The sequence below is a fragment of the Pholcus phalangioides genome, unplaced genomic scaffold, assembly GCF_987345545.1.
Source record: "Pholcus phalangioides strain wild (caught in Gottingen) unplaced genomic scaffold, Ppha-v1.0 ptg000003l_1, whole genome shotgun sequence".
NCBI lineage: Eukaryota > Metazoa > Arthropoda > Arachnida > Araneae > Pholcidae > Pholcus > Pholcus phalangioides.
Window position 1 is genome coordinate 32,911,768 of NW_028301596.1, and position 27,457 is coordinate 32,939,224.

The 27,457-nt window shown below is 36.3% G+C and overlaps 1 protein-coding gene across 1 annotated transcript in view; it reads left to right on the forward strand.

The window, feature by feature from the left end:
* Positions 1-26,007, forward strand: part of Mfe2 (peroxisomal Multifunctional enzyme type 2) — a 59,650-nt gene extending 33,643 nt beyond the window's left edge. The window contains exons 25-34 of the mRNA XM_089247518.1: positions 5,618-5,740; positions 7,216-7,357; positions 18,508-18,638; positions 18,791-18,949; positions 19,354-19,492; positions 21,236-21,366; positions 21,515-21,649; positions 24,196-24,337; positions 24,439-24,569; positions 25,447-26,007. Coding sequence (XP_089103644.1) covers positions 5,618-5,740; positions 7,216-7,357; positions 18,508-18,638; positions 18,791-18,949; positions 19,354-19,492; positions 21,236-21,366; positions 21,515-21,649; positions 24,196-24,337; positions 24,439-24,569; positions 25,447-25,536 — 1,323 coding nt within the window. The 3' untranslated portion in view covers positions 25,537-26,007. The remainder of the gene's footprint in view (positions 1-5,617; positions 5,741-7,215; positions 7,358-18,507; positions 18,639-18,790; positions 18,950-19,353; positions 19,493-21,235; positions 21,367-21,514; positions 21,650-24,195; positions 24,338-24,438; positions 24,570-25,446) is intronic.
* Positions 26,008-27,457: the final 1,450 nt, after the last annotated feature.

The following is a 27,457-nucleotide window of genomic DNA, read 5'->3' on the forward strand; positions in this document are numbered from 1 at the left end:
TGAATGGGAGCCCTGCATCCAGCAGTACCAATTCATTAGACATTCCCAAAGGAATTTTTGCATTCCACAATTTAGTATTCATTAAGAGCTTCAAGTGCCTTTTTCTTATCTACTTATCTGTGTTGAAGAGAATGGATGACAAGACTATTAGACAAGCTGAAATTGAAGGATGGATATGCACTTTTATGTGGCTTCTAAAAGTTTTGTAAATTTACTTGATTCACACTGTCTGAATCTTTTTAGACTGTATTTATGAATAAAAAAATTCTATTTTCCAAATGGTTATAAATTAATTGCTATAAAATGAAAAATCATTGCTTAATATAAACATTGTTCAATGAAGCTTTTCGTTTTCAGAAACTGCATGTCAATGATTTATTGTATAAACCTCAGAGACTAATTTTTTGTAGATTTCTTCAATTTTCTGTACAAGTGACAAGGTTTTGTCCCCAAAGCAGAGTATGCCTAAATCAGTGCTATTGCAGATTAATCTGGAAGAATTTTAAGAAAAGTGTAGAAAACACTATTATGGGAAGTTTTACCACAGAACATTTCCTGTCAGCCAAGGGCTCATTGCAGAACAATGCACAGCATTCTGCTTTGGGAGGTTTACTTTATCTTCTTTGAATTCTACTTGAAATAGATATCCTATTTCCATATCACGAGCAATTTTCGTTAAATGTGTGCGGTGAAAAATTTTATTGGAGGTAAAATTAAAAGGACGGCTATGATTACTTTTGTCATTTTTCATGAAGAGGAAATTTATGTACCTCAAAACTTTCAATTTCTACACATTAGAAAATTTTAGCAGTTTATGAATAAATTCTGTGATGAATTAAATGAAATGAATGTGATATGGATGAATGAATGAATGAATGTGATGATGTGCATCACATTTTTGTATTCAGAATATGTAAATATGCATGCATCATAATATAATATTGATATGCTGTAGGAGAAAAAGTCTCCGTTCCGCTTAGTGATCAAAATATTCTCATTTAATCAAATGATTCCACTTTGTCGTGTCTTTTAAAGTGGGGGGGGGAATGTATGAATGTTCAATAATATTGATTTAATATTCTTTTTCCTTTTCAATTTTCAATAATGAATTTCTGGAAATTCAATTTTTTAAGTAAAAAAAAAGTGAGATACATATATATTTAAGTTTCTAAACTCTTTCATCGATGGTGGTAGTGGTTTTTTTTTTTGCTGGCTATCAATCAAACATAATCATCAGCCATTTTCAATCAACTGCTGGATGAAAGTCCCCTTTAAATTTTTATTCCCTCTAAATCAATGTGTGTCACCAAATAGTCCTATGGTCAAAAGTGTGCTTTGACTAACAAATATATAGAATTTTTAAATGACTGGATAAAACTCCATTTAATCAGAAACAAGACCAATTATGGCTCTACAATCTTGCTTCTTGTTCAAATGTCATTAACTGGAGAAACAAAACTCAACAAAAATTATATACAGGGGCCTTGAGTACCATTCCTGTATTTGATAGTTTTTATTAATTCAATGGGGGCTTAAGATGTGTTGTGTGACTGTTTACTGAAATTATACTTTTCAGTAAGAACCATATAATTTTTTTGGAATTTTCAAAATGTTTAAGCATTTTAAATACTTAAATGCATTAAAAACATAAATGCCATCAAATTTTTATTTTTTGGAAATCTTTTTTTTGTGAAGAAATAATTCACTTTGTTCAAATTTTTTCAGCCAAGATTATGCAAGGTATATTCATCTTCACATATAAATTTTTACTGAATTTTATTGCTAAATTTTATGCAATAAATCCATTGGCATATGCGGGGGGTTCTAACTTCCTCAAGTCGAGATTATAGTGTTATTTTGCAGGAAAAAACGTAAACCCCACCCTTGAGAAGGAAAAAAAATTGAAACCCCTCCCCCCTGGAAAAAATTCAGTGTATGCCTATGAATAAATCACATTTTCCCTAGTCACTTTATCATGGAAGCCATCTTAGAAAACCCTGACTGTTCAACTATAAGCACTGCTCTCTGATGAAAACTCCCAAAGTTCATATTCACCATATTTATAACTCTAAACTTACACAATATTATAAGTCAAGGCTTAACTCCTTGGTCAAAAGAAAAAATTCTACAGTAAGAGAGCAACTCACACATTTGGGGCACCAGGGTCTGAAAGGAATAATATACGTTTTACATTCTGGAATAACTTATCTGTTCATTTGAAAACTATGACATATTTGTGAATTAAAATATTGAATTAGTAGTAGGAATAGTAGACCTATGTATTTTGAACATTGAAATTACCGTGAACAGTAATGGCGATGAAAATAAATAATCTTTCCTGTGAACAAAAAAATTGAAACAGGTGTTATAATAATCAATGCAAAACAGATTTATTAAGAAAAAGAAGAATCTTGTTTGATATATTTTTTTACCTACAATGCAATGTATAGATACAGGGTGATTCAGAAAAGATGGGGGAAACTTTAAGAGGTGATAGTACACACCAATACAAACAATTGTCATCAAAGAATGCGTGGTCTAACATGAAACACAAATACGCTAACGCGTTTCGAAACAGCCGCTCCGCAAACGTTAAAACGGCATTCCTGTTTAAATTTATCGGGAGAAAAAGAACACAGTGCATGCAAATGCAACCTGGGGAAAAAGAAGAAACCATATGCAAATCCGCGTCACAGCGAATAAAAGGCGCGGACGTCAGCCCTGTGAAGTTATTGCAGCGTGCAAAACCGTTCTAACAGTTTTAACGTACGGGATAATGGCGCACTTTAGTAGTACTGAAAAAGCAAACATGAATGAAATACATGTCAGTGTTATGAATGCCTAAATGAAATGCATGTCTGTGCTCTTTTCAGTATTACTGAAGTGCATCATTATCCCGTACATTAAAACTGTTAGAACGGTTGTACGCTGGAATAACTTCACAGGGCTGGCGTCCACGCCTTTTATTCACTGTGACGCGGATTTGCGTACGGTTTCTTCTTCCCCTGGTTACATTTGCGTGCATGTGATGTTCTTTGACGTTTTCTTGTGAGTTCAAAGAGCATGCCCGCCTCCTGCCCACAAAAGAGGATGACAGGGCTTGGGGTTCTCGATCGGAGGTTCTCGAAGAGGTTTCGAGGGGGCTGTCTGTGAACTTAGATCAGGGGTGTCCAACGCATGACCCACGGGCTAAATGTGGCCCTCAAAGCTTTTTTGCAGTGGCTTACCAATGAAAAGTAGTTATATAGTTGCAGAATTTATAGAAATGCTAAAAAACACCTCTGGAAAAATGAAGGAAATTTATAGTGGTGAAGAAAATATAGTGGAATTTATATGAAATATTTTTCCATTAAAATTGTCAAATAATATAGGGCCCTTTCTGCTTCACTTGGAGTCCTCGGCCCTGTTGGGGCCACCTGTTTAGATACCACTGCGTGAATCTAGATACAGCAGCATGACTTGTTGGCTTTTTCTGGCTTCATGGAAATATTTTTTGTCCACAACGCTGGCAAGGTTCAAGACTCTTGGCTTAGATGGCAAAACAATTAGAATATTCTATAAAGGGGCCCTGTGGCTTTCATTTTAATGGCACATGGGTCTGTGTCCTTCACCTTATGGGCACAAGAGGGTCTGGAGAATACAAAAGGTTAAGAATCCCTGCTCTAGATCAACAAAAAATTGTTTACTTCCAATCTAGGTTTTCCATAAAAATCAATACAACAGCTCACCAAAAATCTTGGTCTAGAGCAGTGGTTCCCAATGTGGGCGTTAACGCCCCCTGGGGGGAGATGGAATGTTCCATGGGGGCGGTAGAAGCTACGGGTATAGCATAGGATTCTATGGGTTAGATTGCTTTGGGGGGCGGTGGGAGAAAAAAAAATTCTGAAGAAGGGGGCGTTGGAACAAAAAAGGTTGGAAACTATGGTCTAGAGCAGCGGTTCTCAACCGGTGCTCCGCGGAGCCCTTGGGGGCTCCTTGTGCACTCTCCAGGGTCTCCGCTGCCGCTCGAAGAAAATTTAAAAAAAAACTAAAATTGAAAAAATTGATTGTAAATATTTTTAAATAGTAAAAATAAATCAGAGACTTTGATGAATAATTAAAAATTTGGCCTACGGGGCTCCGCCATAGAATTTTTTTACTTGAAAGGGCTCCGCGAGTCAAAAAAGGTTGAGAACCGCTGGTCTAGAGCATAGTTTCCCAACCTTTTTCGTCCCATCGCCCCCTTCTTCAGAAAATGTTTTCTCCCATCGCCCCACAACGCAATCTAACCCATAAGATCCTGTGTTGTACCGCTCCCCTGGAACTTTCTATCGCCCCCAAGGGGTCGTTAACGCCCACGTCGGGAATCACTGGTCTAGAGTGTCCCCCCCCAAAAAAAAATGTAAGGTCAATGTGACAGAGCTCTTGTTATACTCTTCCAAAAATACTCATTCTTTAATGTACTGGGATGAAACGCTGTTCCAAGTTGGTGTTAGCCACAGAGAATGGATGGTTATTAGTCACTGATGGTGTGCCTACCAGCAATAAATAGAAAACCTTGCCATCTGTCACTTTAGTATATTTTCCTATTGTTTAATAGCCAGAAAGGTTGTATGTGTAGTTTTTTTAGAGGTGGGGGATTGGGCATTTTTCCTCCATATTTTTTATAGATATGAGATCATGTCATTTTCAAATTTTTCCTCGATAGACATTTTAGTTTGCAATCGCACCAAAAATATTCTCCCGCGATTCCTGATGGGTATCTACAGAAAATCTGCATGTTTTTCACGCAGGAAAAAATTTCTTGAAAAAACGTTTCTCATCGAAGATTTTGAGCATCCGTTGAAGCAAAATGTTTCGTTTCAGCACGTAAATTTGTTTCATAATCACGAATTTTGCGAAGTTATTTAACGTTGATTTCTCCCTTCTCGTGGATTAATTTTTAAGAACTCGTATCAGCTGCGATTTCAAGTCCATCTTAAATTATACAGGCCTGCTTGAATTTTTATTTTTTCAATCGTCAATTAATAATGGGAATCGTCTAAGGCAGCGGTTCTCAACCTTTTTTGACCCGTGGAGCCCTTTTTGACACATAGGTCTACAGGGCTTCGCCATAGAAATTATTTTTTACTTATTCAGCAAAAAAAATTACTGATTTATTATTTTAATTATAATTATTTTTTCAAATTCCTGTTTCTTATTTTATTTCCTTCGAGCGGCCGCGGAGCCCCAAGGGCTCCGCGGAGCACCGGTTGAGAACCGCTTGTCTAAGGAATGGGTGGATGCCTCACTTTAGCAATTCTAGTCGGTCTTCTACCCGCACCTTGAATTTCGAAGACAATAAGCCTTTCAATAATAATTCGTAGCGATTTTTCGCGGTGATACGCAAAAATGTCGCAATTAACGATATGTAAAAAGATAAACATCTTTTTTTCGTTTCTTTTGCCTTCATTCAGCAGCAGATTTCATAGCCTTGACGTGAGAAGGTTCACGGAAGCTTTTCTTTTCGTGTAGGCTAGGTGGTGGGGAAGTTATAGGCAAGAGCCCTCCTATTGTGAAAGTAGGGCCTCGAGGCTGTCGGCCGGCTATACCGACGTGTATGAACTAATGAACCAGTTTTCTCGTTTGTTTTTTTTAGGCCTTCATGACAGGTAAGCTGAAGCTCAAGGGCAACATAATGCTGACACAGAGGCTCAAACCTCTTCTTGCCATGCGGAACAACGGCAATCCGACTGGTGCTTCGGCCTCGTCCACTTCATCTGTGAGTATATACGTTTGTGCTACTTCTTATTTTAAGTTGTAAATGTTTATAAACTTAAGTTTTCGTTGCGATCGTAGGTTCTTTTTTTTTTCGTGGACTGAATATTTGTAGAATTCTTCACTGACAAATGTGAGTGTTTGAGAGCTATATGAGTGTATCCTACGCATCGTTTAAAAATAAATACCAGCCCTTCGAAATATAAATGCAGATTGAAATTTTCTGAAATTATTTCATTTGAGAACCTTAAGGCGGGATTTTCAAAAAAGTGGTTCGTGGACTCCGGGTGTCTGCAAGAGATGGCAGGTTTTGCTGTAGGTGCACGGTGGCCTCGTGCCTCAATTGCCCAAATCATGGTTCATTTGCGACCCCTAGGATATTTTGGTAGATATCCCCCCCCCCCCCCACTAAAAAACCACTTCAAAGTATAAATAGGCACACAAATCAATATCTCCAGCTCGCCGCGACGCCACTGTCCTAAGGAGTCCTAGGTTCTTCCTGTTTGATGAAGAGATCTTCCAAAAAAGTGCTAATCAAGAAACGTTATTGCAAAGAAAAATTTGTTGAACGAGAAATCGGATTCTTCAAACTTGGTTTTGATCTTAAAGTTGCATTATTGATCGACGAACAATTTTGGATGGCGAAATGCCATTAGAGTCACTTTTCCTAAAAAATTGAGTTCCCGTTCTGGAGTTTCGTTCATCCAAATTTTGGAATATGGAAAAATTTCGTCTTTCTTTTTCCGCTTATGAGGAAACAACGGAGGCAAATTGTAATGAGTCAAAAAGCCACAGTACCGCATTTTGGCAAAATATTCGTTACAAATTTTCATCGTGAAATTTTGAAAAAAAATTACTTATAACAGTTTGCCATCTTAGCACGGAATTTCGGTGTTTGGATAGAATGTGTATCATTATTATTCATAAGCTGTTTCCAGTCAATACGTTCACTGGATATTGTACCTATGGAATATATGCCTATTTATATGCCTGAATCTATTTCTAGAAAATTTCCTCTGTTAATAATGACGTGTTCTTGTCAAGTGTGACACTTCTCGATTATTTTAGCAAATATCTAGCGTTTTTTTTTTAAATTATGGAAATTGATTGGCTTTCATAAACACCGTTTTAAGAGTGTCATTGGCAACCTCGTATCACAAGCTATTGCGAAAAAATATCGTCTAACGATGTCGCAATATAATCGGCGACCTTTTACTCGTACCGTTTATTATTATTTGTTTTTGTAACCTTCACCCATGCAAATATTGGAACTATTCTTTCATGATTTTAAATGCACGCAAAAAATAAATTATGATCGTGTCGTATACATTTCATAGGGGGAAAAATTTTATCCGAGTAAACAACGGCTGATTTATGCGATTATTTACGATTGAATACTACTTGTTTCAGCCTTCCATGGCCCAGCTACACGGTACTAATCGAATTTCTCCGCCCTTTTGCGCCATATATTTTCTGTAGGCAAGTACCATGGAGCTGAAGAGTGACAAGCTTTTCACGAAGTTGGCGAAAAGACTCGAAAAAGAGTCCGATCTAGCTAGTACCATACAAACCATATATCAATGGAATATACTGAAGGATGGACAGCACTTATCCACGTGGAGTGAGTATATAATGCTTCTGTTATGTAATATGTACCATATGAGCTGAAATCAGAGCCATCTCAAGATCATCATGGGCCTAGTAATGTTTCTGAAAAACTCAACTAATTTTTGTGAGCCCCCCCCCCCCCTCTTGATGTGCCCGGTTGGGCTCATGCGTTAACACGGCACTAACTGAAATGGGCTCGGATATATATCGGTCATTTCGTTAAAAAATTACTTTCCTAATTGGGGAAAAAATTCACAAAAATGTTTTTAGTTATAATTTTTTAAGAAAAATCGTATGTATAGTGTTTCGTAAGGTCATGGTCTATACCAGAGATTCTGAAATTTTTTCCACCCGTGGCGCTTCTTACCCTAATCAACGCCTATCGCGGCTTCCCAGAGCAGTTTAACAATTTCCGAGAATCTTTTGTAAGGCAGCCGCTGTGGTGGTCTAGTGGCCATAGTGACGAATTAAGCTTTAGTTTGACACATTCTTGTACAAGTCCGCAGTTTCAAGCAGAAACGCAACTGCAGTTAAGCTTTGATATCTCCCTGAGATGGGAAGCGGGGTGTGTCCGGTCTTCAAAGGCCGTAGTGGCGGTTCGTACCCCCCCCCCCCCCACCGTCGCCACAATGGTGGTCGACTGAAGTTGGTTTTCTGTGGTTCCCAACTTCGAGGCGCGAATGCGAACCGATCTCCCAATTAAAAAGTCTCGCCATAGAGAGCACTAGATCTACAACGCTACAACTATTCAATCATTACAATTCGCTCGTAGTTCGGATGGTAGATGGCAGCACTATAACAAGCATTACACAGAAGCAAACTTCATATTAGGTCCATAATAACACGTACACGCACATTCCAATATGTGCCAATTCATTAGAAGTTTCACAGAGGAATAGGGACGAGGTGCATGTGTGGTTCACTAGTGGTCGTAGTGACGGACTCGCATCACGAGGACCCGGTTTCGAACCACACCGTCGGTACAGTGGTCGGCTGAAGTGGGTTTTCTGTGGTTCCCAACTTCGAGGCGCGAATGCAAGCCAATCTCCCCCATTTAAAAAGTCTCTGCACTGGCGAGTAAGCAACTGGCCTGCAACGATAAAATCCTCAATCAATACACTTCTCTAATGGGTAGAAAAGTTGATAGCGGCGCTACACATAACAAGCATTACACAGAAACAAACTTTACGTTAGGTTCACAACATAGACACGCATATTCCAACACGTACCAATTCGTAATTCGTTACAAGTTCCGCAGAGGAATATGGACGAGGTGCATGTGTGAGTTTATAAGTAGCAGCCTCTCCGCCGCGCCTCGACGAAGGTTGGCGGTGCACAGTTTGAGAACCCCTGGTCTATACTATGATTTTGTTCAAATATTTCGACTCAAGACTTTCTTTTAGGTAAATAATAAAAGTAGGCATTAAAACGTGATTGCTTTTCTGTATTGACAACCAAATTATACAACAATGGTGATTGTGTTAAGGAACAGGTTATGACACGCCATATCACGGTCGGAACAAGACACTGTGTGACCGCAATGACCGAAATTAACGAAAATATTTTCTCCCCTTTCGTTCTGAAAGATTTTTCATGTGATCTCACATATTTACCTTTCATTTATTCTATTTTTCTATTGATTGCGGGTGTGTTTCTGGTGTTGGAAATAGTTCACAAACTATACCCTTGATAGAATCCAATGAATTAAAAGGTGTACGAGTAGGAAAAAACCAAACTGTTCATCGTGAATATCAGCTTTTGTATTCGTATGATCCGGATGATACTAATTCTCAAGTCTTTAATAAATTTGTGAAGTTTTTTTTCATATTCAGCGATGCAAGTACCTGAAAGTTCATGCAACTGAAACATAGGCGAAAGTCTGAAGGGGGTGATGATGTCTATTCGTATACAGTCGAATTCCGTTATAACGAACTCCGTTGGAGATAGCTGTTGCAGGTGCACGCAGAATTTTCTCGGGGGCGGGGGGAAGATTTCGTTTTTTTTTTTTTTTTTTGTTTCTGTGTGAAAAGAGAGTATGTCTTTTCTAGAAAAAGAGACGCCATAATCTCGGCTCACGCCACCCCCATCCTGCATACGCTAATCCGTGTGAGATACACAAATCGTTTTTACTTCTACTTAACTATACATGCACCTCGCAGGGCCCCCGGCATGAAGAAAACATTGGGGAGACTGAAAGTTGCTGGTCGTCCCTTATATACGGGACTTATAATCGCGTACGCAGAAGAGGGAGGGTGTATTGCATTTTTTCAGAAATTATTGGGGGGGGGGGGGGTTCAGGCCCCTCGTACACGTTCCTCTGCGGAATTTCTAATGAATCGGTAACTGTCGGAATGTGCGTTCTGAGTATGTGTGGCTCCTAACGTATTTATGTTGCGAAAGTTGAGCTTGTTTTGTATTCTTGCAGGTGCAGCCATCATACTACCTGCATTGCGGACTACTACATAAATCGACTGCTATTTTTGATCGCCTAAGGCCCCTTTCACACGGAGCGGATGCGGACGCGGGTCCGCATACCCTTTCAAACGAGCGCTGAAGATGCGGACGAATCGCCCGCATCTTTAGTTCGAAATTCGTGCATAAAAACTGTTTTTTCGCAATTTTTGTAATTATTTTTCTCCTTCACCCCTGATTCAGTGCCCATAGGCAGCCTAGAGGCATTCTTTGGTGGTTTTTATCATTGAGCCTAAAGATGCCTCCATTCCGATCCTCACAAGTAGTCGATGGGAGAAAATATCTTAAAATATTTTGAAAAAAAATTGTGTTTTCGGAAAAATATGAAAGAAAATTCCAAAAACATCCAAAACATTCGATGTTCCAAAAAAAAAAAAAAATCAGCAAATATCAAAGAATTTGCAAGTATAAAAAAAGGGAGGGGTTGGGACTTTCAAAATGTCTGTGCTTAGAAATATTCACATCACAATTCTGTCTTAGGCGGGGATTACACTATAAAAGTTTTGTAAAAGCTCTTTGATAAAACGTGAAAAATTCAACCATTAAGATCACCGGTTGCATTTGCTTGAATGCAACCGATGCGCCTATTGGTTGAATTTTTTAACTTTTATAAAAGATTTTTTACAAAACTTTATAGTATAATCCCGGCCTCAAGTACGGATTACACTATAAAAATTTTATAATAATTCTTTTAAAAAAGCAACTAATAAATTTATCGGTTGCACTTGCAATTTATTAGTTGCTTTTTTCAAGTTTTATAAAATAACTTTCATAAACCTTTTAGAGTGAAATCCCATCCTTAGATTAGTCACTTCTGAAATATAAAATTTCATTTTTTTAAGTTTATAGACTGAATATCGAGTAAAATATACTTGTAGGTATTCGGGGGGAACCACCAAAAATATTCAAGTGCTAGGGTCTTCAAACGTCTTAATCCGGCCCTGAGTGAACACCGTACGTGGATAACGTTGTTTAATAAAAGTATTTTTTTTAAAGTTTAAAAAAATTAAAAGATTAAAAATTAAAAATAATAATAAATATTTAAAATAATATTTCAGATATTTATATTTTTTTAAATAATTTTAAAAATTTAAAAAGAAAAAAATTAAAATTTTTAAATTAAGTTTAAAAGTTATTAAAGTATGTAGTCAATTAAATATTCGTAATGGCTTATAGTTTTGGTCCCGTCAGTGGCCGTTGTTGGCAGGTTTTATTGTATAAAATTGTGAAATATGGACAAAGGCAGTTTCTATATCTCAATCTCAGAAGGAAACGGGAGGGATAGACGTATGTAGGTACATTATATTAATGAGCAGGGACCATCATATGGTGTTTTTAAGAGTATTTATGGCAAATAATTAAAAAAATTCCGTGAAAAATCACCTTCAAAAAGTAGCCAAAGATGCGGACAAATTCGCTCCGCATCCGCATCGTCTGAATAGCTCCGAATAAACCTATTGTCAAAACTTCTATGTGCGGATGCGGAGCCCGCACTTAGGCCCCTTTCACACGGAGCGGATGCGGATGCGGGTGCGGAAGCGGGTCCGCATACCCTTTCACACGAGCACTGAAGATGCGGGTGTTTCGCCCGCATCTTTAGGTTGAAATTCGTGCATAAAAACTATTTTTTCGCAATTTTTGTAACTGTTTTTCTCTTTCACCCCTGATTCAGTGCCCATATGCAGCCTAGAGGTATTCTTTGGTGGTTTAGTCTAGAGCCACATAGAATATGGGAATAAAGATGTCTTAATTCCGATCCTCACAAGTAGTCGATGGGAGAAAATGTCTTCAAATATTTTCAAAACATTTTGAAAAAAAAATCCGTCTTTCCGGAAAAATATGAAAGAAAAATTCCAAAAACATCCAATGTTCGAAAAATCAAATCCAAAAACATTCAAAACATTCGATGTTCCAAAAAAAACAAAAAATTCAGGAGATATCAAAGAATTTGCAAGTAGAAAAAAAGGGGAGGGGTGGGAACGTTCAAAATGTCTGTGCTTAGAAATATTCACATCACAATTCTGTCTTAGGCCGGGATTACAGTATAAAAGTTTTATAAAAGTTAGTTTATAAAATTTGAAAAATGCAACCGACAGGCCGATCAGTTAAGTTCTCTCGAATGTAACAGATGTGTTCATTGGTTACATTTTTCAAGTTTTATAGTGTAATACCAGCCTTAGGCCGGGATTACACTATAAAAGTTTTGTAAAAGCTCTTTGATAAAACGTGAAAAATTCAACCAATATTATCTTATTGGTTGAATTTTTTGAATACAAAATGTGTGTGTGTGTGTGCACCGGTTGCATTTTCTTGAATGCAACCGATGCGCCTATTGGTTGAATTTTTCAACTTTCATAAAAGTTCTTTTATAAAACTTTATAGTATAATCCCGGCCGGATTACACTATAAAAATTTTATAACAATTATTTCAAAAAAAGCAACTAATAAATTTATCGGTTGCATTTGCTCTAATGCAACCGATAAATTTATTAGTTGCTTTTTTCAAGTTTTATAAAATAACTTTCATAAACCTTTTAGAATGAAATCCCATCCTTAGATGAGTCATTTCTGAAATATAAAATTTCATTTTTTAAGTTTATAGACTGAATATCGAGTAAAATATACTTGTAGGTATCGGGGAACGACCAAAAATATTCAAATGCTAGGGTCTTCAAACGGCCCTGAGTGAACACCGTACGTGGATAACACTGTTTAATAAAAGAATTTTTTTTTAAGTTTGAAAAAATTAAAAGATTAAAAATTTAAAAAAATAAAAAATATTTAAAATAATATTTCAAATATTTATAATTTTTTAAATAATTTTAAAAATTTAAAAAGAAAAAAATTAATATTTTTAAATTAAATTTAAAAGTTATTAAAGTATTTAGTCAATTAAATATTCGTAATGAACAGAACGGCTTATAATTTTGGTCCCGTAGTGGCCCTTGTTGGCAGGTTTTATTGTATAAAATTGTGAAATATGGACAAAAGGCAGTTGAAGTTGCTATATCTCCATCTCAGAAGGAAACGGAGGGATAGACGTGTGTAGGTACATTATATTAATGAGCAGGGACCATCATATGGTGTTTTTAAGGGTATTTATGGCAAATAATTAAAAAAATTCCGTTAAAAATCACCTTCAAAAAGTAGCCAAAGATGCGGACGAATTCGCTCCGCATCCGCATCGTCTGAATAGCGCCGAATAAACCTATTGTCAAAACTTCTATGTGCGGATGCGGAGCCCGCACTTAGGTTTTGACACATGCGGACCAAGGTTTCTAGAATATATAGACGACGTCCGGACCCGCATGAACATTTCCTAGGTGCGGAGATTTTTCGGCTCGTCTGAAAGGCGCAGAATATTCCAATTGTTAAAACTTCTTCCGGACCCGCATCCGCTCCGTGTGAAAGGGCCCTTAAAATACGTGTCAAAATCGCTGGAGTTTTTTCAATGGATATTCTAATAATGAAAGAAAAAGGGAGAGCCCATATTATTACACTCTTTTTGCGAATGTTATTCAAGGAAATCCCCGTCAACGTAAAGTTTTATCTAAAGATTAGCTATATATACTGAAGTTCTGAATTACCAATAAAAAAGAAGGGTGGTTATTAACCAGATTTAAAAAAAAAATTAAGAGAGAACTACCCGGGCCTGATAAAAGCCGAGTTTTGAACAAATATGTATAATTTGATTATTTCAGACATGCCGGATAATGTTCGGGAATACGATATGGGTAGAAAGGCAGGGCCGTCTTTACCCACGCGCTTCAAAACTTTCATCCGATACAATAATTTTCGAGACTAAGTACTCAGGGTCACAACTAGATGCTTGGTCACCAGGGGCAAGTGCGCATTTTGGCGCCCCCTTGTAATGTTGAAAAAGAGGTTTGAGAATAAAATTTGCACCCCCTCTGATCCAGCGCCCGGTGCACGAGACCCTCCTGCTTCCCCCTAGTTGCGGCCCTGCAAGTACTGTATGTCAATTGGTAAGTGGGCGCTTTCAGCCAGGTACATAGCTGAGAACATCACTTTGTAGGAAATCATTCATCTTAAATTACCTTGAGCCTGGGCCCTTGCTGTGACTTGACAGCGTTTTCTAAGGGTATGACGATGGAGACTGAAATTCTCATAATAGATTGGAAAAGTTTCAACTAAATTGATAGATACGTGAGGAATTATCCAGTATTTAGATGTATCTATACTGTATTCTCACGAAATGAGAAACTTTGCCTGGTTTTAATTTATACAAAATTGCCACGTTTTTAAGACAAATAAATTCATTAATTTATTTGTCTTAAAAACGTGGCAATTTTGTATAAATATACTGTATTCGTTCTGGTGAAATGTCCTTCCCACAAGTCTTTCGAGAAAACGAGCTCCACTTTTTCATTATCTTTAAATATTTTCTTTAACAATAAAAGATAATGAGGTTCGCTCCCCAGAGATGTCGTCTCATTTTTGTATTCTCGTTTGACCAGGTAGACAAGGGAACGTAAAGCAAAAACAAAACTCTAAATTTTGTTTTTGCACTTCCTATTTCCTATTGTTGATCGGACCAGGAAGAAAGTGACGATCATTTTTAGCTGAGAAAAAGATGCGAGATTTTAAGTGGGACATCCAATATTGTATTTTCCTTGTATTTGAAGCTCCAAAGGGTTTTTTTTTTCGCTCTAACGCATCTTCTGATCGTATCTTCAAGTCCATTTATACATCGCTATAAAAGAAAACAAAAAGTACGTACGTACTAGCTTTTAAAGTAGATCTGGAAATGTAAATACAGTACTCATTTTAAATGTTTAAAAAACGCCTTTGTGGTTGTGTGTGTGTGTATATAGTCAAACCGCAAGTTTGGTTTTAAGTAAGGGTCATGACCTTATGAGCGGTCCTTAAAATAGGTGGAGAAAGAAAATCTTTTTTTTTTCAAATTTCAATCTAAAAAAAAAACTCCGGTCTATAAAAGTTAAGATGGAACATATATTAAATATATATATATATATATATGTATAATATATTAAGTGCTTAAAGTGTTATAAAACTAGTTAGAGTTATTTATGGTTTAATATAATGTTTGTATAACAAAGTACTTCTCTGGTGATTGTCAGTTGAGCAAGATCAGAGCGAGTTTCCATAAAATAGGGATGCATATATTGCCATTGATGAAAAGCATTTTTTATTTCTCTTCCCTTAACTTCGCGCTAGAGTTAACTCGTCATCATCAATAAGTTCAAAGCAGATGTCAGTAATCATATGTTTAGGCACAATTATTGCGTTATTTCGTTGGAATAATTATTTCACTGTGTCTTGCTTACTCTAGAAAGAGGAGAAAGAACTCGTGTCACTGCACCATCCTCGAAGAGCCTCGCGTTTCACTTTCATCTATTTACTATCTGGCTAGTGTTTGTATAACATTATAAATATAACTTACCCCCATTTTTTTCCCTCCATCTTCGGCATTGTATCTCTCCTATGTGCTTCCTGCTCGGATTTTATTTTTTTCCTCTTACGGTAAAGAGTTAATACGTTTATTCTAAAAAAGTTCTGGTTCGAAGGAAAAAAGAGATGAGGAGACCCAGATTCGTTCGCTTGGAATTGTTGTGTGAAACTGGCATTTATATTTCCTAGGCAGTTTATTTGTTAGAAATAGTGGGGAGAGTGAGAAAATTCACTTTCGCAGTAGAGAATGGTATTGGATGAAACTGCCAGCCGATTTTCACAAACTCCGGTGTACTTCTCGTGCGTAAAATGATTAGACATCGACTCGAATGATGATTCATTGACACACCATGTGCGTTCGACTCGGTAAATGGGGTGAGCTCTGCATCAAATGTAGGCGTGAGTTTTTTTTTCTTCTTTTTAATATATTACCTTCAACTTAAACTTTACTGGCACTTTGTCATATCGATATTGTTCTCTGATTTCAGAACTTTTCGATGTTGACCGTGAGTTGATGCTTTTGCGGAGTCTGGGTTTGAGGATTTTTCATAAGACACACACACACACAGTAATATTTGTATTAGATGGTTATTCGATTGAGTAAACGTTTAGTTGTATCGATGTGATATCACGGGAAGTTTTTAGGTTATTGATTCGAGCGTAAATTGTGAAAGTCGATGAGTTACAATAAATATGATGAATCCGGCGATCATGCATAATCGCCGATCAATTTTGGTAAGTTTTGCGAATTAATCACATTTACCAGTGATTATGTATAATTTTTATGGCAAAATATGTGTATGCACTCATCACTACGGGAGAAACCGATTGGCTGAATTGAAGTGATATATTTCCGCATGGCATGGTTTTTTTTCCCATATTTATCATATGTATACTTACCAACTTCAATCGGGAATTATGTATAATCACCGGTGAAAGTGGTAAATAGAAGAAAATTTATCAAAATTTCCGAGCCAGTTGGGACGATTATGCATAATAACCGGCAATTATAAATAAACATCAGTTTATCACATTTCGTAGCAGATATATTTTATTCTGGAAACTTGAAACTGTTAACGCCTCGAATTTTCTAGCTTAGTATCTTTGAAGGGAAAAAAAGTTGAGAGTATTTTAATGGATCGTTGACGGCATTTTGCAAAATGAATTAGGCGGGGACTACATTATAAAATGTTGATAAAAGTCCATTTATAAAACTTGAAAAATGTCACCAATAAGCGGATCAGTTAAATTCGCTCGAATGCAACAGATGTGCTTATTGGTTATATTTTTAAAATTTTACAAAAGAATTTTTATTAAACTTTTATAGTGTAATACCGGCCTAAGCTGGACCCGTACGTATTGTATTTCGAATACGTTATAACGCCAAGGTAGATCATATCCCCCAGACCGCGTTTACAGTCTTCTGCCCTTGAAAAATTATAAGCACTTTCCTCCCGTGGACAATGTGTATGATCTCGTAAATAATTAATATTTTACTATCAGCGTTTATAAATTAGGTTTTACTTCAGCACAAAGATGGATGGACTGTCTCGTTAAAAAAAAAAAGAATGTGAATATGAAAACGTGGAAATGTAGGTCGGACTGGAATAAGCTGCTTCGAAAGGCAGCCGTGGCCCGACCCGGGTTGTCAAGCCATTGAATTTTTTTTTTTTTTCAAATCATGTCTCGGTACGCAATTGCATTTTTGACGGGATGCGTCTGTCATTTCAACCCGTGAGTTGTACTCAATCAAATAAGTAATAAACTATTGGTTATACTAATCAAATTTCGAATCGTCTCTATCGGACCTTTTCTTGAATGGGAAAAACTTACAATTAAACATGCGCATCGCGCTTTCCACATAGAGAAACCGCAATTTCATAACTGTGGTTATTGTTCCTTGAATTTTCCGTACTTCTTGCTTCATCTTACGAAGATTTATATCGAGTTTTTTCTCTGCTAGGAAGTTGACTATCTATTGCGGTCGTTCACTGGCAGCTACTACGAACGAAAACAAATCCCGTATGCTCAAGACTACCATAGCGGTCTTGCGCATACACGCGACTTGTTTTGGCTGGTAGTAGCTTCCAGTAAACAACCGGCCTTACTCTGTTGTTGGGAAATTATTTTCTGAATTTCTTTTTAATTTCCAGGAAGGGAAAAAAGTTCTGATGAAAAGTTTCCTTTTAAAAATTTATTCACCAATTTATTCTTAGATTGTTATGCTCATAAGACAAGGGTGTTCAACCTTTAGGAGAGTGCGGGCCACTTCATTGGTTTAAAAAAAAAAAAATGTCGCAAGCCACTTAATTGATTTTAAAAACGTGTCGTGGGCCACTTAAGTGATCTGTAAATGTGCCGCGGTAACTTGAGTGATGTAGAAACTTCACTGAGAGCCGTTCAAATATTCTATAAGCCAGAGATCAAGCTTTTTCTAGTCGCGAGTGTTGCCTGTACCCATCATCAAAAGAAGAGCACCCTTACGGCAAGTTTGAAATACGAATGCTCGAGAAATCGGGATGATTTTAATCCTTGAATGCAATTTGTACAAGGTGTTTAATTGGGACTTTAATTTCGTGCTCGCGAGCACTTAATCAGACACGGGCATAGAGCACTAAGGATGCCTGTTTTAAACTGTGCCGCACATCACTTATGTGATCTGTAAATGTGCCTCGGGTTACTTAACCATTTGAAGAGCAAAAATTTTCCAAAACCCATAGCAAACAATGTAAACAGGTGGTCTCACTATGGGGACAACTCGTCAGAAAGAGTCAAGTGATCTGGAACTGTGCCGCGGGTAACGTGAGTGATGGGCAACTGCACCACGGGCCGCTTAAGTGCTCAGTAAATATGCCGAGGGTCACTTCAATGATCTGAGAATATGTCGCTTGATGTGATGTGAAATTGCCCCGTAGAGATCTGTAAATGAGCCGCGGGGCTGCTTAAGTGCTCTAGAATTAAGCCGTGTATAACTCAAGTGAACTGTGAATATGTCGCTGGTCTCAAGTAATCTGGAGATGAGCTGCGGGCCACTTAAGTAATCTGTAAATGTACCGCTTGATTTACAAAACGCTTAGTTTTACAAAATTATATTTGAGGTCGCGGGCCATATCAGATGAATTCGAGGGCCACGGGTTGAGCATAAGGGGATACATTGAGGAGTTTATTTAATATGCAGATTATTTTTTTCTTCTATTGCATCTTGCGTTTAGTTGATTCTTCCGTTCGTTCATATTATCGATTCATATTTTTTTTTAGCTCTTGATTTGAAAAATGGCTCTGGCGCTGTGTACAAAGGAAATCCTAAGTCTGATAAACCTGACTGCACCTTCATCTTGGAGGATCAGCTGTTTGTCGACATGATGTCAGGTCGTGCAGATCCCCAGAAGGTATTTAGTTTGTAAAGTTTATTTCAATAAACAGTATTTTCGTTCAAAACATTCCTTCCCTCCCCCATAAACTTTATACTTTTATATTTCATAAATTGTGAGATTGATTAGTTTTTTAGATTTAATGGCTGTGTCATTGTTCCATATTTTAGGCATTCATGTCAGGGAAACTGAAGATAACCGGCGATGTTCTTGCTTCTCAGAAGCTGCATGCTTTGTGGGAAAATCCCCCTGATGATCGTTCAGATGAACCAGAACCACCACAAAAAATGCAGAAACAATCGCCACCACCTGCACCAACTCTAGCTGATGTAAATTCCTTTTTTCTTCCCTTCTAATTTTTTTATCACTTAAGAAAAGTCTTTGAAGTGTTTAAAATTTTCAAAATGGGTAGAATAGACCACAAGTTATTAATACGCGTCAATCAATTGTTTCAACAAGGGCACACCAGTACCCACTGGCAAGGGACAACTCTAGGTTTGTGGTATCGCTGGGAGTTTTTTTCTAATAAAGGGTTGTGAATGAATGGAATAGCTTACCTCTGGGGTCGTGAATTCTAATACAATTGACATGTTTAAAAAGAAATATGAAAAAGCATATTGGGGTTAATCGAGATGCTATGATAAAAACTATGAAAAACTAAGTAAAAACTATGATTAATAAAATAACACAAATATTGGATATTTATAGAATATTCTGTATTATATATTATTAGGCTCCTGCTACTTTGAAATCGGACTTTGTCTTCCAAATATTTGCTGAGCGTCTCAATGAAGAACCAGAACTAGCACAGAAAATGAAAGTTGTTTATAACTGGAATATAATGAGAAGTGGGAAAAAGGAATCTGAGTGGAGTGAGTTATCATTTCCTACTTGTCTTGCTTATCATTATTCAATTTCATTATATGAACTATAGTTAATAATAATTGAAAAGTTCTTTGCTACATGGTATCATAAAAATAAGAACTATGCTATACAGGCTGTCCCAAATTGTTTGCACACTGGATATCACTGCAACCGTTAACATCAGAAAAAACATACTTTTTCAATTACAAAAGTTTTCAAATGATGTGTGGTTACTCAAAATGCCTTAAATTTCTCAAAGAGTCGTCATATACATGAAAAAAATTGTAAAATATTATGTAGATCCTTTGTGATAAAACTTGCAGTTAGTGAAATGTGAAGTGGCTCTTGAAAAATTTATACAAAACATTTTGCATACTTATAAATGCAATATTAAGAAATACTTGGCTTTGAAGTTTTCAGCATTTCATGAAAGTTTTCATCCAGTGGTCGGTGTAGCTCACAAATTACAAAACGTAAATTAAATTCACAAATGTAAAAATTCTATTGTTGTTTATTGTGATTAAAAAAATAAAATAGCACAAAAAGAATTCATGCTATTTGTGTACAGTCCCTAAAAATGCAACTTTTCAGCCAATGAAAAGTTGCCAAAACAGTGATAAGTTGCCAAAACAATGATTTCATATATTTAATATCTCAATAAACATTGCATTTAAAAATAGTCAAATCTTGATAAGTCGAATGTGCAATGGCCAACAAAAGAATACAAGTTACCATTAGTTTGACATATAAGAAATTCAGATTTCAGAGTGGGGAAAAGAAAGATTTATTAAAATAACAGTGCTGTTCATGAATAGTTTATTATTAGTAAAACTACATGTCAAACTAATGGAAATGAAGAAATTCAAAAAGATAAGATATTCTACTTTAATCATTTAATTATTGAATGAGAATATTTAGAAATAAATTAGACGTTCACACTGTATTATGGAAACGGGCACAAACATGATACTCGTATAAGTGAAACAAATTATAAATAAAGTGCATGCACAAGATTATTTCTTTCAAAAAACCACTGATTTTTGACTGTTTATTTCTTTTTCCTTGAGAAATTCATTCACTTTTTACAACCAGACAAATGATTCTACTGTGAATTCTATTGTTAAGTGTTCTATCGCTAAATGCTAAATTTTATTACAAAATGCTATTTTTTAAATTTCTCCCATTCCTGAAATTTAGAGCTAAGGGAAGGTGTTAACATTAAAATGTAAAAAAGTTCTGGGAATGAGTGGAAACTTCGGCTTACAGTTATTCAAGTTATCAGAGTTTGACTTATTGCAAATGAAACTCTGAAATGCTCTGAAAAGAAGTTTTCAGAGTTTTACATTGCACTAGTTAAAAGGTTTAGTGCATGGTGACGGCATAAAAGTTAATTTTTCTATTTTCTTATATATATGACCCCTCAAAAAATTTACGTTTTAAGAAACCACATTTTTTGTCATTTGAAAATTTTCGCAATTGAAAGTACACTTTTAAAGTCAATGGTTGCAGAGATAGTCCTATGGACAAACAATAGGAATCACCCTACATAGCAGTGCTATGTAGATTTCAAATTGCATTGAAAAAAAAAACGCAAAAGAATAGGAAGGCTGCTAAATAGGGTTCGGACATTTCTACACATGCTATGTTTTCCCTGTAGGTTTACTCTTTTGATTGCATGTTTTACTTTTTGTTTTTTCTTATTTGGTCCGTTTATTGTTTTGATGACTTATTTAAGTCTCATTTTTGTGAAGCTGTGGACTTGAAGACGGGCGCAGGATCAATATACAGAGGTCCACCAAAGTCTGGTAAAGCAGATGTCACATTGACAATGGACGATGAAGATGTCATTCAACTCATGCTGGGAAAACTGAATCCTCAAAGGGTGAGGCTATTTTCATTATCGGATAACTCAGTATGGAGTTCAATTGTAAATGTGCACAAGTTTTCAAAAATGCAAATTTCTGTGAATAAATTCAATAGTTATTGTGCTTTGTTCTGTCAAGCTTTCACATTACCACATGATGTTTTAGGCATTCATGACTGGGCGCCTCAAAATCAAGGGAAACATAATGATGACGCAGAAGCTGAATCAATTATGGCAAGAAATACTGAAATCTGGCAGGGCTGTCGAACTTCCTATTTTGTCTGCAATTTTAGCTGATAAAGTAAGTGTCCCCCTCCCCCAAGATTCTTAATTTAGAGTAGTTTTTAATTAGCTGGATGCAAGCTGGAAAAAATTCTACAATGCCAGCGCTACAGATTTCTCTTAAACTGATTGTCCAATAAGATGAAAGAAATTAAATCAAAACTCACTGGGATCGTGAAAATTATTATTTAATTTGGAGAGAAGATGCAGCTTAATTTAAAAAGGAAACACTTGTTTAGAGCAGAGGTGTTTATATATATATATATGTGTGTGTGTGTGTGTGTTACTGCCAAAGCTTGAAATTGATCAATTTGAGATTGGGGTTGGCCACTTCGATCCCTGGCTAAAGTCTGATAACAAAAGGCATGATTCAGGATTATCGTCAAGTTGGCATATTTTTTCGCAATAATTGTCAACATTAGTTATGGCAATCCATCAAACTGCAGTAATCATTTTTTTTCTCTAAAATTTGGCAAAACTATGTTTATATAAATATTTTTTTAATTTTTTTCTCTTGAATTTCATTTTTCCCCTCGTCACATAAAGCTAATCCAATGCAGCTGCTATATGTAGACATGTATTCCATGTTGAAGATTAAAAGAAATAGATATATATATATATGACTCCTACCAGGCATTCTTACGTCAGCACATTGAGCTTAGGCCCCTTCATGAAATGACTGGCCCACACCCGAATCATTTCTGCAATTCAGACTTTGGTAGAAACTCAGCCAGTTTGCAAATTGGCCACACTTCTAGCTTTGACAGTAACATATGCAGCCTCTGTGGTGGTTGAGTGGTCATACTGACAGATTCGCAAGGACAAGGGTTCAAACCCCTCAATCGCCACGGTGGTCGGCTGAAGTTGGTTTTCTGTGGTTTCCAATTTTGAGGCATGAATGCGAGTCAATCTCCGCATTAAAAAATGTCTCGCCACAGAAAGCAACAGGCCTACAAATGGTACAAACACTCAATCATTACACTTCACTTCTGAAATATAGATGACAGCACTGAGAATCAAACACAACACTAGATATGCACTCAGACCGTCAGGTACACACTTACACTTCCGGCACAACTCACTAGGTAGTAAATTACCCATGGCGATAGACCTGAGTTGTGCTTTGTTTGAAAAGTAACATATACACAAAAGAAAATTATTCGAGAAAAACAAGAAAACACAAGATATATAGAATTTATGTGCAAGAATGAAATAGAACCTATACAGTGGATCGTCATCAGGGGTATATATATAAACCCTTTCAGTATTTTCTTTGCCACTATATATAGAAGAAAGAAAAAACGTTTTTAAACCACATCAGAAAAAAATTATTTTGGGCCAAATTCCATAGGAAGTGAAGTGTTTTAAACCTGTGGGTGCTTTTAGTTTTATATGGGTAATTTTGATTTTTGAATGAATTCTTGGGGTGCTCAAGGCTCCCTCTGCTCCGACATCACTGCCAAGCTCAAAATATAAATTGTATCTAAAAAGAGTAAGCAAAAATCACTAAAGCAAAATTTGCCCGTTGGAACCAGGAACAGTCAGATGAACTCTTTTCTTTTTTTTTTAGTTTGAAATTCACTGAATATCGAGGTATTTATTTTTATTTCAAATTCATTATTGGCCTGCATTAATACCTATTCTGTGTTGCATGCCTGTCTTAATATTGTGGTTCAGAGAGAAAGGGGTCATTCAAGTATTACGTCAGCATTGAGATGGGTTTGGAATTGCTGACTTTTATTGATGAGGGGGGCGGGGGTGTTCAACTGATGCTTACGTCATCAACCATCTTTCAAAATATTAAATATTCTTAATGCCATCTTTAGTGGAAATGCAAAAACCTTAAAAAACCTTTTTCTAGTTTGTGGGCATCATCTAAACTAACATTCCCCCTATTGATAAGTACTCGCGAAAAACCTTCTCTAGTAGATGCCCCACCCGCCCATGTCTTGTCTCCCTTATAAGGGGAAGTGGGTTGGCTAAATGGTTTTGTCTCCACTCTGTGTGTCGCACCTTGAGTGATTTCCTGGATTCCTGTACATAAGGAGATTCATGCTCTTCGAATGGGGGGTGGAGTGATCGTGGGGAATTGTCTACTTTCACCCTGCCACCGCCCATATGTATGTATATTCTCACAGGGCAATTCCAATCAGACATGCAGGATTGAGGGGGCACAAAAGGCTTGGGGGGGGGGGGGGGGTTGCAATGAATTTCGTAAAGAGACATTTTAAGTTCTTAGCCTTCAAACAGCATTGAAATTAACAGAAATTGATTATATTAACGTGCAAAGGTATTGTCTTCTATTTCAGTATTTTTTAAATATATTTTTGCATGTCTGAGGAAGGCACATAGGAGAGCTCGCGCCCCCTCCCTTCCCTGAGTGCGTCTCAGATTGCAATATGCGTTATGAGGTAGGGACAGAGCTGACAAAATTTTGCTGACAGGAGTTGGGGCCAAAAAAGACTAAAAATCTGCTGACGTAATACTTGAACAGTTCCAAAGCAGAATTTACAGAATGAAAATTTGAATCTTTTATGTTTGATTTTTTTTTCCCTCTCTCTAAAGCCATTTGATCCATCTCTGCGGAGTGAACCTTGTTTCGTGGAACTTGGTAAAAGGGTTTCAAGGATGCCTGAACTAGTGAACAAGATACACACAATATTTGAATGGAATGTTACAAAAGATGGCCAAGATCGCACACAATGGAGTATGAAAATATTTGTTCTCATTAACAATGTTGACATTGTTATGTGCAGTTTTATCTTTCTTGTCTATGTCAAAAGTTTCATTTCATGTTTTTCCTCGTAGTATTGGAACTCAAGAAAGACAAGGGTATGTTATATCGAGGTCCAGCTCGTGGTGATAAGCCTACGTGTACCTTGAAAGTGGATGATGATTTGTTTGCTGACTGGGTGTTGGGTAAAATGACAGGATCACAGGTGAAATATCTTTAATTTTCCGATTTCATAATCCGTTGAATATGTGTAAAAGTTTTTCATTCTGGGCTATGTAAGCGATTTTTCACAGAATAAAAATGTGGTAGCAATTTCATTAAATTATGCAGTGTGGTTTTAATTGAAGTGATATGTAGATAATTGCAGTGCCTTTTATAATGTACTGATTCAAATGGGATCTAAGATAATTGTTATACTCATCATAAGGAAATAAGATATTTTTTAAATGCAAGAGTTACATGTACCACACGGGAAAATGGGATGCTGCAAGTAATAACTATTATTTGTGAAAGATGGTACATAATGAACTTATTTGTTTAATTATGTAATTAGTTAGGTACCTTTATGCATACTTCAAGGCTTAAATTGAAAAAATCATTGAAACCATTTAAAACTCAAAAAATAGGCATACATATGTCTACCTCTGGAGCAAAGATGCTAAAAATGAAATTTAGTTATAAAATGTACTTCAAAAAATTTCGGAGTATTTATATATATATTCTATTTCTTACCTACACTCATATCTACATTTAAACATGGGAAAAAAATTATAAAAATCGAGATTTTATAGTGAAAATCAACCTTGAGTCATTTTGACCAGTATCAATCCTTCTAGTGTTAAGAAACTATCCTATCACACCATATTTTCCCCTGTTTGTAATCATAAATCTGAAATCTGGTTTTTCTCATGATTGTGTATCAAAGCATTCAAACCAGTCTATTCGGATAGATGCTACAAGAGTGTCTATGTGCTATCAGTTCAGTTGTAAGACCACCCTGTATTTTTAAGCTGGTTAGAAATCTTAATATTAAATAAAGAAATTCAATGCTGAGCCATTGATTATTTTTTGTTTTCTTTTAGGTCTTGTCATCTGGAAAGATGAAAATCGACGGTGATCGCTCTGCAATCACAAAACTACTGGATGCATTCAAGCCTCAGGCTAAGCTATAAGAATATTCAAATTAATAAGCTGTCAGATTTGTATATTGATGCATTCCATACCCAGTACAAACATTTCAATACTACTTATAAAGAAGATAGCAAAGTGGCATTATATAAATTTCCGATTTCTTTCTGAACGTTGATACCATTGGCGTATAATTTAGGAATGGCAGTTTTATTTTATTCAAAAATAGCGGAGTGTGCAATTACAAATTTCGCATGTTATATGATTGAACAGAGAATATCTACAAGTTAAATGAGTTTTCTGTAAAAGAAAAATATATATGGATTTTTACTTATGATTTCGTACCAAGTATTATTTTTGATTGTTTTTTAAGGATATTTTGAACACACACAACTGGATTGTGCAAATGTATCGACATCAATCATGTGTTGAAATCAAATTATTTTGTGAAAGGAAATTTGTTTGCTGTATGTTATGAATCAAATTAAATAAGAGATTTTTGATACTTTTTAAAATTTTACTATTTATTCTCTTGTTCCATACATCACCATGTAATTTACCAATAAAAAAGTTTATCATTGGGAAAATTCAGACAAACAATTCACCAACTGCAAAATCGGCTCAAACTATTCATTCATCACAGTGAGTGAGTGACTTAAGAGAATATATAAATGAGTGAGAAATTGAGTAACTATCTGAATGAATGTAATTTGAGTGACAAGTGACATTTCGGTGACTTTCTATGAATTATGTGGCAGTGAATTGAATTTTCCACATAAAAGAGTGCACTAGATTCGAATGAATGGAGTTAAAGAAATTTTTTTTTACCAGAATTTTGCCGTCTCAACATCATGGGTACCTGGACAAAGAGATGCTCTGGGGAGGCCCCCAATGCTTAGCTGGAAGTAACAACTTACATATGAAAATCATTGTGTAGGCCACGATACAAGGCCCCGGGTCATGCCCACATTGGCCGATGGGTAAGTATGACCATGGTTCTATGGATAGCTCTGCTGGATTATGAAAGTAGTCAGATTTTTTCCTAACACATTTCACTTGAGATCATTATATCTCCACAGCGCTCTGTGGCCCCTTTCCATCTGATTTTCACACGTGGCCTTCTTAAAATGTCCCAGGACCACAAGGGGGCCATATGGCTCCAGGTTGAAAATCACTGGATTAAAGCTCTCCTAAAAATAATGGTCTTTATTATTTCTTTTGAATATTAATCCTAGGTTTTTTTTTCTTTAATTGGGTTGCTGTATTTTTTTGAAATACTTTTCTCTTGGTATATCTATCATGGTTCTAATTACAAAGGTCTTTGAAATATTCCTCTTGCTAATTTCCTTAGAGAACAATCTCAATTTTGTAGGACACTGTGAATTCATACTTATAAGTACCCCCTTCACATGTTGAAGACATAGTGAAACCTGTAGTTGCAAAAACCTGCACAGAATCGACTGCTGATAAGTATATGGTACAGTAAACATTGTACCAGTACAGTACTGGTATTCTCAAAATGAATGCTTAGTTTTCTTCCTGTAAAGCTGTTTTCTCATTATGGACAGTCTTCATGAAGCATACATGCTCAACCCATGGCCTTGAGTGCCAAATGTGATCCTTGGAATAATCTGATGTGGCCTGCGATTTCAAACTTAATTTTCTAAAAATAAACTAAGAGGCACAACTCCACATTATTTAAGTGGTTCATGACACATTTCAATTAAGTTGTCTGCAGTACGTTCCCAGATCATTCTATTGGTTTAAAAACACATGGTGGGTCACTTAAGTGGTCTGCACACTCCAAAAGGTTACCCTTGCTATAAAGCTTAAGCTGAGCATCCTTGGGTCTAAAATGCTTTGGACACCTGTGCTTATCTGCGAGTAACACTAGATCATTCAGCATTTTTTCATTTTTAAACCATTGGTAAGGTGGCGATTCTTTTCAAAGTATCTATTTTAGTA